We start from the raw sequence: 17,558 nt of genomic DNA, 5'->3' as shown, positions 1-17,558 counted from the left end.
ACCTACCAATCACCTCCTCATCACCTCTGTTTCCTTCACCTACATATCAAATAAAGTCTGCCCCAATCACCACTTTCATTCCTAGGTACACTCTCCACCACTTCATCTAACTAACTGCAGGATTTTTCCTTTTCCTTCATTTAATTCATCAGCACTGATGCCATTTATTATCACCCCTTCAACTTCCAGCTTCATGTTCATCACTCTATCAGAAACTCTCTTCACCTCCACTCCACTCTTACTGTACTCTTCCTTCAGAATCACCCCTACACCATTTCTCTTTCCATCTACACCATGAAAGAACAGTTTAAACCGCCTCCAATGTTCCTGGCCTTTCCACTTGGTCTCCTGAACACACAACATATATATCTTTCTCCTCTCCATCATATCAGCTACCTCTCTTCCTTTACCAATCATAGTACCAACATTTAAAGTACCAACCCAAACCTCCACTATCCTACACTTCTTCTTTTCTCTGCTGTCTATTTAGATGTCTTCCTCCTCTCCTTCTCCTCCTTTGGCAAACAGTAGCCGACCTGGTTTAAAAAGTTTTGTGATCCACATATGTTATTTAACGCTTTTTACACTGGATGCCCTTCCTAACGCAACCCTCCCCATTTATCCAGGCTTGGGACTGGCACTAAGAGTGCACTGGCTTGTGCAGCTTGTGGCTGCATTGATAGTAGTTATTAATAGTGCTAGTAGTAATAAGTAATAAAGATTTTATTTATGTTTTATACATTTGATGATGATTTATGAAGGCTCTCTCACTTTCTCTCTCTCTCTAGTAGTACTAATGGTGGTAGTAGTACTAGTAGTAGTAGTGATAGTAATAATAGTAGTGGGTTTTTATATATATTTTATATATATGCGATGATGAAGGCTCTCTCTTTTTCACTCTTCTCATTCTCTATCTTTAGTAGTAGTGGTAGTAGTAATAGTGACGGTATTACTGACAGAAAATAAAAAAATTTGTTTATTATACACTTTGTCGATTATTGATAAAATATGAAGGCGCGCTCTTTGTGTGTGTGTGTGTGTGTGTGTGTGTGAAAGAGAGAAAAGTGCCCACCGGAAAAAGGCGAGAAAAAGGAACCACTACCCGCCCTCTCTCTCTCTCTCTCTCTCTCTCTCTGTGTGAGTGTGTGTGTGTGTGTGTGTGTGTGTGTGTGTCTGATGAATGATAACATCAGCGCGTCTCTCAGTAGGGAGTGCAGCAGGGAGCGCAGGTGAAAGATGGCGAGAAGACGGACGGAGGTGAAACTTTTGCCCCTGCTTTTGCTGCTCAATGTTTGCGGCACCGGCGCGCAAGATTTACCGACGGACGGAGTGAACGGCTTCAGTCTCCATCCGCCTTATTTTAATTTAGCGGAAGGGACAAAAATCACGGCGACGGCCACCTGCGGGGAAGACGAGCACAGTCGGCCCGTGCAGGACCTTTACTGCAAACTAGTCGGAGGTCCTGTATCAGGAGACCCGAGCCAAACCATCCAGGTAATGACGCTGATTTAAACGACTCTGCTTTTTTAAAATTTACTCTGGACTCACATGGACACACATGGACACACATGTACAGTGTAAAATACGAACTTTTTATCTAATATATTTCTATAAGCAGGTTGTGCTGTTTCAGGGTTGCCAAACAAACCACCTGTGAGATTTGTCTAATGAAAGATCGCGTTTTAAACTGCGCACTTTACTCGTACAGCACTGCATAAGAATCTAAAAACTAACTAACAAGGTTTGCATTCTTTTCAGAAGATTTTTGATCACTCCATCTGCACACGTGTATTTTGATATATACTTAAAAAAATGCAACGCGCTAATAATCCGTGCAGTTGATCAGGTGTATTGCGGCTTGAAAAACGCGGAGCTGGCAACACAGCGCACAGGCGTTCTAGTTGTTTTATTTATTTCCAGATAAATGCATGACTGGAGTTTATACAGTTGCATGTCTGTTACATGTGTCTGTTACATGTGTAGACATAGTGTTTATTTTATACAATGCAAAAAAGTTTATATGCCAAGTTTAATATGCCAAACTAATTCAGGGCCATATACTCTTACAAAAAGGTGTATATCTTTTTGTCACTGGTGTAGTACATGTAAACACATACCTTAAATTTGTAGATTTTATCTTTATATATAAATATGGAAGTGTATAATATACTAAGTATTGGAACATTTACACCTTTCTAGGTAGACATTTCCATTGGAAAGGCACAGAGAGTGTGTAAAATTGAATAGTACAGTTTAGTACCTATTAAATTAAGTGTTGTTGTTTCTATGGTTCCAGGTAGATTTATAATAAAAGTTTGCTTGAAGATGGTCTAAATGTTTTTTTTTAACATATTCTTGATTTTTTTCCAAAATTCTGAAAATCCATCTGGCCTTTCTGGGGCTTATAAGAGTTAATCAAACACTGCAAATGTTTATTCAGCAGTGTAGGTGTTCATTCCAGGCTAGCAGCTCACTACAGCTCAGCCCTAGCTGTTCCTGCGAGTCTGGTGGTTAACAGGTCGGTGTGATGTTCAAACATTGTAAAATGCAAAGTCTGGTGTAACGTTACTATTAGCATTTTCTCCTCTGAGGAATTCACGGCATTCAGTCTGTGCATAAGGCCTTGGGGAACAGGCAACTGATTGCTTAAGGCGTCAGATCAAACGAAATGGAAATGCAGAGCAAGTCTTCTCGGCCTCGTCCATTTAAAGGCTTCCAGTTTCTCACAGTGTGAGACTGAGCCGCAGTGATCCAGGGAGAAATAACTGTCCCTGCTAAGGCCATGGTCGTATTTATATACAGCTTATGATTAATTAGAGCTGGAGTGCATTCTTACATTCCTTCTTCATAGTCATGTAATTAAGCCTTTTGTAATCAGTGTTTGTTGGCACTTTATCAACTTTAATAGCAGAGGTCATGGGCTCAGTTTTCTCTTGAAGAAAAGACGTGTAGTTGTAATTACAGTCCCAGTTAATGCATAAACAAATTCATTTATTAATATTTAACTACTATTTAACTAATTTGTACTAATGCAACAAATTGATGTTATGATATGTTATAGTTGGTGAATGATGTGAAGTGAGGAATGTGGATAGCAGTACCTGAACATTATACTTGATGAAAAGTCTTGCCAGATATATATCACATAATGCATATTGTGATTAGATAATTTAGCTAGCAAACTGTCTGCAAAACTGACGATCTATCGCTTTAATATCTACAATAATATCAAATAAAATCGCATGTTAAATAACGTTTACATTTTAACATTGAATCTTTATACTGTTCGATTACTCAGACAAGCATTATTCCCAAAGACAAGTTTGTGTACATAAGCATATTCCTTTGAACTAGTTCTTTAAGTATTTTTTCTTTAAATCAATAATTTGGTTTAAGTGCAACTGCCAGTTTGGATAAATCTATAGAAGACATGCTTAATCTGTGAGATCTGTTATTTTCATCAGTTATGACAACATCTCTTTGATGGATTACACTAATAACACTGTAGATTTGAACTAAAGTTTTGATCTCTCTGGATACCTGGCTTGTTTGCTTATCTAGTGTAGGTACAGATTAAAATTAAAGGCATCAGGAGAGCGCTGGGTGAGCCTTGTAGGGAATTAAAGAACCTATAAAATACTTGTACATACATTAAACTGCTAATGTGGTTTTATTGGACTCTTTTTTTTGGTCAAGCAACATTTTCCATTTTTTTTATCTAAGTATAGATTTATATGAATAAGTGGAAGTGGGGAAAGTGTTGGAGATCTTCTGCGTGGCAGGGACACTTGTCGAATCAATCAAATCAAATTTTATTTGTCACATACACATACATACAGAGTACGACATGCAGTGAAATGATTTTTACGACTGCCTGGCATTCAAGCATAAATAGAAATGGAATATAAAGGGAATGGAATGAGGATAAAAATAAAACCGAGAAAAAAGATGGTAGATAAATAAAAAGTATAAACTATATAAAATATATGAAGATATGATTGTGAACTCTGACCTTTATTGTGCTCAAGTATATGTATATGTATATGTATATATATATATATATATATATAGTGTGTATTTTTGATTATTTAGTATGCTTTCACAACAAAACTGGTTATGCTGACAAATTAAGAATAAAGGATAAAAATGAATAGGTATATAATATTATTTCCATGTTTATTTTAGTTCTTATTTTTAGTTAAGTGCTGACTGCCGGCAATAACTTCAGAAAACAAACAGAAAACAACCAAAGTAGAACGTTGAACATTGGACACTGATATAAGAACAATAATAGCTCAGTAACTATTTCAAATTAGGACTACAAAATACAGTTGGAAATCAGTTTTCGTGCCTAATAATATTAATTTATACTTTATGAATGGTGCTAACAAATCAAATATTAAATTTTGAAGCAATATGGTGGAATTGATTTGGCGCATGGGATGGAAATCAAGTTAACCATTTTTTTTTTCTTATATCATAATACTATTTTACTATTCTACTATTTTATAATACTATTAAATACTATGAAGAAGAGTATTTTTGTAATGTTCACTGCTCTCCACCTGCTTGAACCTACAGCTATGAGTGTACATATAAAAATACAATTCAAGGCTTTGTCTCATGCTACATAATGTACACAGTGGAATATTTCAATAGTACTGACACATGAACATTATTAATTGCTGAGGTGTTCACAAACATCTTGCAGCTTCTTGAGTGTTATTGTATAATGCAGACAATATTACCCATATATTATCCAGGAACACATAGCCTGCTAACTCTAGCTAGCTATCTGAACCATGTGGGGACAAACTATCACCGCTTTGTTGCTTGTAGAAAACCTTCTGTAGCCATGACTGCTAGCACATTTACAACTGGGTCAAACTAACAGTGAGGATAAATCCACTAGCTGTCATTCACTTGGTTCTCACCAAATCGCAGATACTAATGCGCTAAAAATTCAGCAGTAAAGAAGCTCCATCAGTCTTAATAGTGCAACTTTGGACATTTTTCACTTTTTTTTCTTTTTCTCGCTCACATACACACAAGCACTGGTCAGACTTCTCTCATGAACAAAGCTGCTGGGAGTTGGTGTATCTGTGCAGGAGTATGATGTATGATGTATGATTACAACTTTCCAGCTGACTTTGGCCTGGCCATTTTGAAAGCACTGACTTTGCATTGCTATTCCAGGATCTTTTTATTGGCTATTTTTTATTTATTTTGGTTATTAATAATTTTCTTACTATTTCTAAACAATTTTGGACACCAGAACTTTAAATTAGTATGTGCTGAGAAATAATGTATACTGTGTGCTGTTTAGCGATATCTTTTTGATGAGAATTATTCTGGTCTGTGTTTTTGCTCAAATTACTTATCTATCAGTTATATAGCTGGTTTAAAATTGGAATTTTGGTACAATGTAGTTTGATGGCAATGGAATTAGTGACAAAAATGCACTGACAAACAGCTGTGCTACATGTATTTGAAAGATTTTTTGAAAAATTTGTCCTGTATGTGTGTTTTTTCCTCAGGGCCAATACTGTGACATATGTGACACAGCAGACAGCAATCGAGCACATCCCATTACTAATGCTATTGATGGAACTGAGAGATGGTGGCAGAGTCCTCCCCTGTCTCGCAGCACTGAATACAACCAAGTGAACGTCACTCTAGACCTAGGACAGGTGTGTCTCGCTCCCTCTCTTTCTTTCTCTTTATATTTCTCTTTATATCTTTCCCTCACTCATGCACACACACACTCACACACACACGCACACACTTCTTTTTTCCACTGGGTCTAGATCACAATAACACATGTGGTGTTACTCAATACTACTCCACAAAACAGAATTGTTTGGATGGCTTCCATGTTTTGAAATTCAGAATGGGACTATGTGTGGTCTATAATAACTGTACCTGGTACTTCTGTTTCATTTCTCATGTTTTTGTAAGTATGTCGGTTTTTTGATTGTCTGTTTTAGCTCTTTTGAAAGTTGATTTTCAGAAACATTTCCGAATATTCGGACCACTGTTCAGCAGATACTAACCCATATACTCCCACACCTATTCATTTTCTACATACTCACCTCCTCCTTTGTGTTGACTAAACAACTTGGGGCGTAGGATTGCACAGGCCCAGTCAACAAGAGGAAGCGAAAAGGAAAGAATGGAATGAAAGCATTTGTTTGAGGACTAATGAGATTTTTTTTCAAGCATTAATTTAATTTGGATTTGAGATGTTTTAAAAGCAAACACATTTCCAATAGCCATTAATTTTAACAGTTTGGTACATGCATTTGACTGAAGTATTGTCTCATTTCTTTGTAAGGATATGTGTGATGAGGAGCAGAAAGCAGAGTATTTGCAGTAGTAGTTGACATGCTGTTATGCCAACTGGGAAATCAGGTTTAACTTTCCTGCCTTTGAGCTATGTTATTTTAATTCTGTCACAGTTCAGCCCATCAACCTGTTTCCTGTCATTGCACAGCTTTTTCAACCTACCACGGGTGTATCTTTTCTCGGCTCTCACACAACACAGTCGTACGCTAGTTTACAAAAATAAAAAGCAGGACAGAAGGCAACAAGGAGTATGGGATTAACGTGGATGAGACATTCCTGATCACCTGATCATCATCATCTTTTTTCTGCTTGTGTTCTATATGGTGGATGTTCACCCTGAATACATTCATTAGGAAAAAAATGCTAAATTCTTTTGTATACATTATTTTAATATAATGTGAGGTTCAGTTACCAGCGTGACACTAAAACAGGTAGTGTTAATGGCTACTTTTTACTTAAGAACAAGTCAGAGCTTTACTTTAACTTGAGTAAAAAAGTCTAGTCAGTACTTCAACTTCTAGTTGAGTCTTTTAAAACATGAGTATCTGTACTTTTACTTAAGTGAAAGATGTGTGTACTTTTGCCACCTCTGTGGATAACACACTTCAACATACACTGTGAATGGAAGCAAGGGGCTGTAACTGGCTTTCTGCTGTGTGTTCCTTAACGTGGGAGGGCTTTTTTCAGTGTCTGTCTGATTAAAAAGCAACACAGAGGCCATCGTACATGGCTGACTGGCCAGATAAAAGAGAGAGAGAGTGAGAGAGAGAGAGAGAGAGAGAGAGAGAGCATAACAGTTAAAAGGCTCAGTTTCAATGTAGAAAGTTTTCAGCAATCTGTCAGGTTGGAATTCAAGGAGCAGAATGTATGCTGTTGTACTTTTACCTGTGTGCGGCCTGAGTGTGTGTGTGTGTGTGTGTGTGTGTGTGTGTGGCATGAATGTGTGTATGTGTGTGGAGTAGAGGCAGTGGGGTCCTTTTGACCCACAGAGCAGGAGAATAAGATTGGAATGCTGCTGTTAATGCGATCTGTCTCAACCTGCACCGGGGCCTAGCCCAAATTACCCCCTCACCTCCACTGTGCCTTTTCTCTCTCTCCCGCTCTTTCTCTTTCATTCAGTCCTTTTCCCCCCTCCTCATTCCAATGCCTTTTGCTTCAAGTGTCTCTGATACACCTCTTGGCTCTGTCCAAGGCCTTTGCCCCCAAGGCTCATCTTTTGTGATTCCAAAAATGTAACTTACGGATATTTAAATCTACTTTAAACATTGTGACTGGTCCCATTTTAGAAATTCACCTCTTTTACATGTAGTATTGCTATTTTTTATTTTTTATCACTGTATACAGTACTCTGGTTTTCATGCTACACAAAGACAGATTTATAAACCTATTCTCAATTAGAACATAATGTCTGGGAAATCACAATATATATTTATTGCCCACTAAACAAATTTAGTTTTATTCACTTTACTGACATGTGTACATTTTAATCATGCATTTAAATTAAATGCAGGAAAGTAAAAGGTAAACCAATACACTATCAGTACTAGTGTGGAATTAGGATGTTGGTTTAATGTAGTCAGTTGAACTCTATATGCTGTTTGTAATATTATTCCATCAGCCAACTGTTAGTTCCAGCTTCAAGACCCTTTTCCTAATGAAATGTGGTATAATGCACAATGTTTGCCAAAGGTTTAGAAAAGCACTTAGACTTTTATCATACATGTATCATATTTCTTTGGTTTATATGCAACACACAAAGTAATTTAACTGCATGTAGATTTACTTTGTAAAGTTCAGATGTTGGTACAAAAACATAAAGTCTATTTTCTCTGAAAAATCCTCCCTTAGCATAAACAACTGCTTTACACACTCTAGGGATATTTATACTAGGCCATTTAGTTTCTTTAAACATTCAGCTAAAATACTTTGCCATGCCTCTTGTAATCTAGTTGGATATTTCTATAGGATATTTCTATAGGATTTAGGTGACTGGGAAGGCCATTCCATTAGATAATGCATGACTGTAGGTGACTTTATGCACACTGACAGAGTTGGACATATTCTTCTGGTAATTGTCTTGTTGTATGGTGAAGTTGGTTCCAATTAGCTGCAGTCCACATATGGAATATGTAGGTAAGGAATGGTAGCCATTTTGGTTAAGTATTCCTTTTAACTGGAATAAGTCTGCAACCTTCCCTGCTCCAAAACAAGCTCAAAGCATAAAGCTTTCACCTCCGTGTTTGACTGTGGGTGTGAGGCAGTCTCCTGTTCTTCATCTTAAATAAGTTCTTCTGTTGGAGCCAAAAATGTCAAATTTGAAGTCAATTGTCCACAGAACTTTCTTCTAGTCATTCATTGTCCAAATCTTGTCTGTTTTTGCTTTTTACATAGTTTGTTTCATATTAACAAAAGGATTCAAATGTGATAAAAGCTTTTGGCAGGCACTGTATAAGTTCTGTGTAGTCTTAGTAAGCTATTATCACTGCTATATTTTGCTGCATGCAACTATAATGTTAAATGGAAGACATACCACAGTGTAACTGTGATGAAAGTTTATGCTTGAATGTCTTCGATTTCTTTAATGTAGTGTTAAAATATCCAGACAAAATTTATGCTGGCATTACCTTTATAAAAAAAAAGGCTCAGCGGGAAAGTTGTGCCCTTTTCCTGTTCCTGAGCGCGTCAGCTAGAGAAGCTGTGTTGGTATTAAGTGTGCCTGCATGAGTGTCAGGGGCAAAATAGTGCTCCATTGTGTGTCATGTGCGGAGAGTGGCACGTTGCCAACCTTCGAGAACTGTAAGGACTCTACAGTTTCCTGCCATTGAGTGAGCCATACTGCCATTAATAGTGCTCAGCCTTTATCTTTCTTTCTCTTACTCACTCTTTCTGATGGGAAAGCGTTAGATCAGGCGGTTTGCTTCCTCTCTTTTATTCAATAGCAGCCCACTGATTTGGATCTGGTTTTCTCTTGCCAAGCCCATGGAATGGGAGCATCTGATTAAGCTCTTGGAGTGCTTGCTCCTTTTCTTGAGAGGATTAGTATGTGTCCTCTCGGAAAAAGTGCAGTGTTCGTGTTTAGGGTTCCCAGACTATTTAGGAAATCATTTTTAGGATATTTCTGGGACATTTTTCCATTAATTATATGCCAAAATACAGCAGTGGACAGTAACAAAGTCTTTTTTTATCTTGTCTTTTTTCCACCACTACATTTTATTCCACAACCATAATCTCATGCTCTCATGAGAGTTTCCGAGGAGTAAGGGTACTCTTAGTGTGTAGCTGTAACAAAATAAAACCCTCTCCTTTAAAAGGTATGATGCGCAGGAGGATGGAACATTGAATTTCAAAAAATTGTTATATGATTTTCTCATAGATTAGTATTTTCACTATTCAAAGTAGTCAGGTATCCAACTAATCAAAGTCTAGTATAAACTGACACACATTTTGCCTGAGCTCTGTGTCCCTTTTGTTACCAGAGCAAGTTCTACAATATTCCTCTCTCTCTATTGGCCTTCTCTTTTGTCTCTCTTTCTCATTCTCTCTATTTTCTATCTTCTCGTTCTTTGTCATTTTCTCTTTCACGACCTTTCTTTACTCTCTGGAGTAATATTTAAGTAGGGATTTTTACTTTTACTTAAGTATAGGAATCGTGTACCTCATTCACCACTGCACAGAAATTGCCCACAGACCACCTTGTTACATGCATATAATGCACCAGGGTGCTTGGGTATTGTATTTGTAGACTGGTAGACTAAAGCAGTTGCTAATATGTTCATTTTCCCCTCCAACAAAAAGACTTGTATGGTGTTAGATGTTAAATAATATAGATCGCAGACTTTCATGAGTACAATGATGTCTAAGGTGTTAGTGTGTGTGTGTGTGTGTGTGTGTGTGTGTGTGTGTTTTCTGTGGCCATCAAGTCTCAAACCAAGGGCTACATTTTAAACAAAGTTTCCTTTCTTCCACAATGAATCTTTCTGCTCTTGCATAACTCCCGTGTTCTGTGTTTGCTTGACCTTGTGTTCACATCAGTCTTTTTTTTTTACTAGTGTGCATTATCTTTCTGTTTTACCATTTTTTCTCAGTCAGTTCTTCCACTCCCTTGTTTACAAAACTCATGCAGAGAGGTGAGAAAGAGAAGGACAATGAGAGAGGGGGTGAGGGAGGGGGTAAAAGAGAGGGCACAGTGTGGAACTTGCTATGGTAACATAATGGAGGCAGAGCTCAGGTGAAGTGTGTGTAAGTTTATAATAGATTTAGATCAGATACATAAAAAGAAAGGAATTTATCATTTCATTCTTTTCTTTTTCTTTTTTTATCTCATCAGTCATGTCACTGGAGTTTAAAAGCTTGTCGTAGTGAGTCACCGAGTTTACTTGAAAGTGATACACTGATACATGGGGTGGAAACTCCTGTCCCACAGTCCTATGCTCTTTCTTCTTTGATAGAATACAGCTGAATATTTTGAATTATTATGGTGCATTAATAATCATGCATTTCTCCATAAACATTTCTCTCCATTTCTCCACAAATTTCTGCCTCATAGCTGCAGGGTACGCAGTTTAATTTTGAACTCCATTATCCGTGTGAGCTCTCATATTCTCAGGTGTCCTCACAAATGAAATTACTTTTAAACAGTTGAAAAAAAAAAATTGAGAGCCTTTATGCCTTTGAATTCTTTATGATTGCCATCATCAACTTGAGTTTAGTCTCTCTGTTTTCTATATAAACTTGGATTTGTCTCAGGCAAGTGTAAAACCATTTACACTTGGTCTTGCCTTGTCCTAGGTGCACATATTGCTAAGAATGGTCTTTGTCATGGTTGAGGTGAATACAGCGCACGACTATGACCCCCATCGGCCACTGCACATCACATGAGCCACCTGTTTACATTTATGTGAATTAGCACAAGTATTTAAGTCACATCTTGTGCAGGAATCGGTGTCTAGCTTTTATTCATGTTGTTGCCTTGTGTGGAGAATCCTCCCTAGTACTTGTGTTATGTGTGTTTTCTGTCATAATAAACTAAATCTATTTCCAGCACACATAGCTAATAAACTGGCATAACATACAAATGAGGCCAACTTGAAAATTAATATGATTTTGATTCACTTTCATGTCGTCGTTACATGGCCTCAGACTCAGACTGATTTTGCTTTGCCCTGATCTTGAACTTGTCTTGAACTACAGCTACTCAGCTACAATGTTCTTTGTAGTTGCACACATAATGTTTGATTATATAGACGCTTCCCCCACTTTTGCTTTTATCTTGTCTGTTAATACATATAATGCAATTTCCATTTTCCTTTTAAAAGATATAGCATAATTAAAATAACTAGAAATCAAGCACTGATACACTTATTTTGATTCACATAAAGCCTATGCAGCAAAATCACTCTTACCATTTATTGCATTATCTTGGTGCACAATATGAAGTAGTTCTTCAGACATTTTGAGGGGTTTTTCCATAAAACTGTCAGTGCATGTAAATCAATAACTAGTCCAGGAGCTGGTTCTGGGAACGTCTTTATTATTTATGAGCTTTAAAACCCCTGCATGCAACATCAGCTTTTGGAAATCAGCTATTTACAGTCCAGTTCAGCATGCGATGTGTTCGTCTTTAAACATCCAACAGGTCAGGGAGGTGTGCCAAACTGGCCCCTGTTCAACTTCCATCCTGAGGTGATGAATAAAACAATAGTTATAATCAAGTACTGATCTGAGAACAACAGCCATTAAGTATACGCACGATTCCAAATAGCCAGTTCTCACAAACAGTATTTCTCTGAATAAACGGTGTGTTAACCTCAGATACACCACATCTGATCATTCGATTTAAATGGAAGATTAAGTGCTCATCCAGTAAACCTGTACTCTTTTTTTTTAGCCAGCCATATTTTTTTTTAGCCAGCCATATGAACATATTCTGTTGTTTTATATCAGTTTAATTGTAGTTGAGTTCTGTGCATGTTTAAAAATCCCACACCAGTGCAATAGCTAGCAAGCAATATTTCATTTAATTCTTCCTTTTAGCAGAACAAATACAGTGTTTCCTGGACTGTGAGTGGATAGTTGGTCCAAATTGGACACACAAGCTCACTTTCAATAAATGTTGTCAGAGTTGAGCTGTGATTAAACAAGTAACAGTGTTTATATTCCGAATGTAAAATGTTTTTGGAATTGGGGTTGTATTATTTGATTCGATATTGTTTACACAGCTTTTTCACATTCTTAGTTCATCTAACTGAACCCTAACGAATCTATGAAAAAAAGAATACACATTAAACATGAGTTATATTGGTACTTTTTTATTTTTTTCACATATTCAAGTATGGGTATAAGCATTTTTTTTTTTAGAATAAACTCAACCTTTATTTGGGTGTGTGTAATGCATCAATAATTTTGACCCATTTTTATGAAAGGTGCCAATAGTTCTGGGAATAACCTGTGTGTGCTCATTGTTCGGTTAAACTCCAGCTCACCGCATTCCTTTAGCCTACAACTCTGAAAAATGAGTGACTCAAGTGCTCTGGATGCCCTCGAGATATGTGTTGTTCTCTGTATTTGTTAGTAACACACCAACCCACCAGCTCCTGCTCATCAGTTGCACTGCTTCTCCTCTTTATCTCTTGTTTAAGCCTTCACTTCTCAACATGAACTCATATGTCTTTAACAGAGGGGAAACGTTTACAGGCAGGTCAGAGTTTTCTCCACTCCCCTTTTTAACGAACAGAGTAAGACGTCAGGCAATGTTCTTATACAGAGCAGGAAGAAGTATCAAAGATGAAGGATGCTTCGCTGACCTCGGTAAAGAAGCAGCTGCAGTCAGCGAACAAAAATGAAAGGCAGAAAGTCAGCTGATTTCAGACGTTTTATAAAGGGAGTGTAATGAGAGACATGCATTTGGGGCAAAGTTCAAAGAGAACATTTATATTCGGTGTAAAAAGTGCATGATGTATGGTCGGTTGTTGTCAGTTTTTTTGCCATACAGAAGGTTTTCATCTCCTTTTAGTGTTGCTGTTAATCATTTTAAGTCATGCATGAAGAGCAAATGAAAACGCAATCATGTGTGATTGTAGACTAACCATGACTTTTATATCAAGACAGATGAAGGGGCAAAAGCAGTCGATTTTCTACATGACGGAACAGCACAAAATAGATAAAGTGTGTATAAAGTGTGTGTGTTTGTGTGTGTGTGTGTGTGTGTGTGTGTGAGAGTTTGTGAGTGTGTGGGGAAGGGGTTCAGAAGAAGTGCAGAACTCTTGATGCCTGCTGAAACCTGCCTTTTAGTGCCTATAAAGTCCTAGAGGACATAAAAACGTGGAAAAAAAGTTACTTCTTCTTCCAGCTAAACCCTCCCGCTTACTATATCATTGTGTGTGTGTGTGTGGTTGTGTGGTTGTGTGGTTGTGTGATTGTGTGTTTTAAAACAAAGAGTAGCCTGGTGGTTTTTTAATGACTTGTACACAGCCATTGCAGTGTGACCTGTCTTATCAGTGCTCCGCGTACACGATAGTATTCTTTGCACTGTGATAGGCTCAGACAACTATATCCCCAAGCATAACTGTCTAAAACCTGGAGATTTAATATAACAAGCAAACTCATATAAAACTAGTGGGCCTGTGTTACTCAATAAAAGCACATTTATTCCTTATCTCAGTGTAAATCATAAGATTACTCAGGTACAGTGCATTCATTTGAGCATTTTAGTTATATTTCAGCCATATATACCCCATAATTACAAAGCAAAGATCTTTAGCTCAGGTGCATCCTATTACTCTGGATCATTTTTAAGATGTTTCCACATTTGAATTGATTTGGACTTTTATATGGTCTAACAGCTGAACATGCCTATCAGAGCTACAACTTTGAGGTTCTGCATATAGAGCTCAGAAACAGGATTTGAAGGCACAGATTTGAAGAAGGCTACAAAAAATTTAAGGATTTCAAATGAACAGTGGCCTCCATAATTCTTTGAAACAATCAGGACTCTTCCTAGAGCTGGCCACACAACCAAACTGAATAATCAGAGGAGAAGGGCCTTGATAAGAGAACCAAGACCAAAATGGTTGTTCTGTTCAAGCTTTTGAGGATGAAGAAAGATTTTAGTTGAATATCCTGTTTTGGTTTTTCTGAAGCTTCAGCTGTACGGTTTGGGTGAGATTCAGATTACGATAGCCAGAGATTCTTGATCATATTTGACAGGAGTGGTATCTCATAGTTTACCTCATTGTTGCCCAGCCACCTAAAGGTTTGCAGTTTTGTACATGAATTTCTGCTCATCATTTTTGCAATTGCAGTTAATTGAGTTACTATGCTCTTTCTGGCAGCTGGAAACATCTGACAAGTTTCTCCTGACATCTCCTATCAGGTCTTTGCATCTTACTGTCACTCACTCATTTTGTTTTTTACACCACTTTGCGTAATCTCTTGAGTTGTCTATGAAATTCTCAAAGAGCAGTTAATGAAATTGTTAAAATCTCAGTTTTCCCTGCATTCTGGTGTTTCATGTGAACATTAACTGAAGTTCCTCAAGTGTATCTATTTTTATATATAGTGCTGCTGCCATATTAATGGTTGATTAGATAACAGAATAAATCACTTCTATACAGTAGGTATTTCTATGAACGTGGATGGTGAGTGTATCGACTCTGCCTTCTGATTTATATCCCCACCACTGACTTTTAATTTATGTTTAGTCATTTATGTTTGGAAATGAAATGTTTTGATTGTGTGTATTGGTTGCCCCTAGACTGATTATTAGTAGAATTAGTTAGGTGTTTTGGTTAACTGTGGGTTCTAGGGACACTCTAATCAAGGTTCTGTTAAAATTTGGCACAGACCTAACCATATTTCCAAAGCGTTCTGGTAACATGAGAAATAATCATTAAGGATTTGTCACTGTACCACAGTAACTCTGAAAGCCATTATAAATTCAGGCTAATCTTAGAATGTTCATTCCTTCTGTGTGGAGACAACGGCCTTATTTTTTAATGTCTGGGGTTTCGGAAATCAGCGTGTCATCCTCATTCCCCACACACGCCACTATGAATAGGACCTCTGAATGTGTGTCAGAACAAATAGAGACTTTCAATACAGCTGATGGCTAGATAAGAAATAATCAGAAGAATCCATATATATATATATATATATATATATATATATATATATATATATATATATATATATAATTATTTGTATTGTCTTTAATTCTGCTTTAATGTAATATATTTATTTCTCTGTGGATTTTTCTGCCTTTGTGTCTGTTCCTCAATGCATACCTCACTGTAATAATAGTATCCTCAATTACTTAAAGCGAGGGAGGGAGAGAGGGAGGGACGGAACTTGTGAAAGAGGTGAAAATAAAAAGAGCCTGAGAGAATGCATGCCACGTTAATGAGAGAGTAAATGTTTGTTTTTGCCTGGTCAACATGAATTCTACCCCAAGCCTTTCTTCTAGCTCTTTATACTCCCAATGGCCCACTGGGAAGGACATAAGAGGGGAGGGGAAGGTGAAAGACGCGAGTAAATACCTTTACATCCTCCTTTTACCCTGAAGCAGCTTGAGTTCAGTGATTTATTTACCCCTACCTTCTGCAGGATCTCACTTTCTGGTCATGAGAGAGGCTGGTGCATATGGTCAGCAACAGCTTGGAAACAAAATGTCTGGTTTAGTGTCAGTTAACCTTAAAATTCCAGTGACTTTCATGCAACATGTAGCATTTTATCACTCAATTTTACACCATTCAGAGAACTTTGATTGTCTTGTGCAGCTGTGTCATCGAGCAACAGTCATTATTAAAGAACCGAGTCACGTTTATATAACGTGAATTGTAAAAGGACGTATTGCAACGAGTGAATCTGTAGTATAGAGATACATGTAGATGACGTGTTTCGAGAAGGTCAGTGGTGGTTGAAGTACATCGTTCCTGTACCAGATTCATGGAGATGCATTAGTCAGTGTTTTAAATGAGCAGATGAGGATATAGAACATGAGATTTTAATATTAAGCATTGCTCCTGTGTGGTGTGTTATGTATTCGATGGCTATCTAGAATTATTGCCACCTCACTTCATGAAAATCAGCCCTAATGTATATATAAAAAGACCATTGAATGGATTTTGGGATGAAGGGCTTCGGGAACCTAGTTTTAATCTCTTTTAAACCTAAAAGAGTTTAGGTTACTGTCTGTTTTGGATGTTCTCGTTGTGCTCTCATTGTGTCCACTTGGGTTTCTTCTGGCTTCTGTGGGTTCTTTGGACTGTCCAAACAGATAAATGATCTATCTAAAAAATTCTTGGTGTGAAAATATGTGTATGTGTGCATTGCGTCTGTGATGGGATCCCCTGTTACGCCATGGTCACGCTTCAGCATGCTACTTTTCTTCGGATACCTGCTGCGAATGTGGCCAGCGACCAGATATGACATCATTAAAATATACAATGTGTTCCTGTATGCAGCAAAACTGCAACCCGGCCAGTTTTTAAATGTTGATTTTCAGTTTTTTATCCTCAAAGCAATTAGTGCATTAATTTTTCAATTAGTGCATTATAATCAGTGCACCCCTCATCTTGTATTTTCAGAAGAACTAACAATCTCTAGCAATCTTATACTGCTCACTTGTCTTCAAATTATATTTATATTAAAATATGAACTTTTGGAGCACTGAACATGTGTCCCCATCATTCACCTCCATTAAATGGAAGTCAAAAGTGTGAAAGCAGCTGAAACAAAATTGCCTCTGGATTTACTGTGACCCTGTTTAGTAAAGATTCATTGAATCTTTTGTATAAGAACCTATTTAAAGTTTTTACATGGTACAAGTTTGCAACAAAACACTGGATTTAAAATTATTGATATCCTGACATTTCTGATTCTTTGATGCCTGTTTTGCTAGAGAATAACTGCACATCTTGCCATGTAATGCCATCGCCATAGGAGAAGCTCTTGCACCATTCCTATATACAGATCAAACAGAATATAATAGAGAGAATAATATAAAGAATAAACTGAAAGAATCTTAGTACTTGATGGACTTGGCTCTGTATTTTCAGCCCTTACTATGCAGGGCACCGATAATGTGAAAAAAAAAAGGATTCATTAGGATATTGACAAAATAAACTGTGTTTTATGGTAAATTTCCAGCTGTTGTCTTTGCTTATTGCTGGGTGGATAACATCTGGATGATCTAATCTTTGTTTAGCAGTTAAAGT

General features: G+C 37.2%; 1 protein-coding gene across 1 annotated transcript in view; it reads left to right on the top strand.

Annotated features, from left to right (window-relative positions):
* Positions 1-1,162: 1,162 nt before the first annotated feature.
* The window catches only part of lama5 (laminin, alpha 5), a 72,367-nt gene continuing 55,971 nt past the window's right edge, over positions 1,163-17,558 (top strand). The window contains 2 exon segments of the mRNA XM_046869090.1: positions 1,163-1,494; positions 5,538-5,690. Coding sequence (XP_046725046.1) covers positions 1,237-1,494; positions 5,538-5,690 — 411 coding nt within the window. The 5' untranslated portion in view covers positions 1,163-1,236.

This window comes from Silurus meridionalis, chromosome 16, assembly GCF_014805685.1.
Source record: "Silurus meridionalis isolate SWU-2019-XX chromosome 16, ASM1480568v1, whole genome shotgun sequence".
Taxonomy (NCBI): domain Eukaryota; kingdom Metazoa; phylum Chordata; class Actinopteri; order Siluriformes; family Siluridae; genus Silurus; species Silurus meridionalis.
This window is presented reverse-complemented; position numbering and strand designations above follow the sequence as displayed.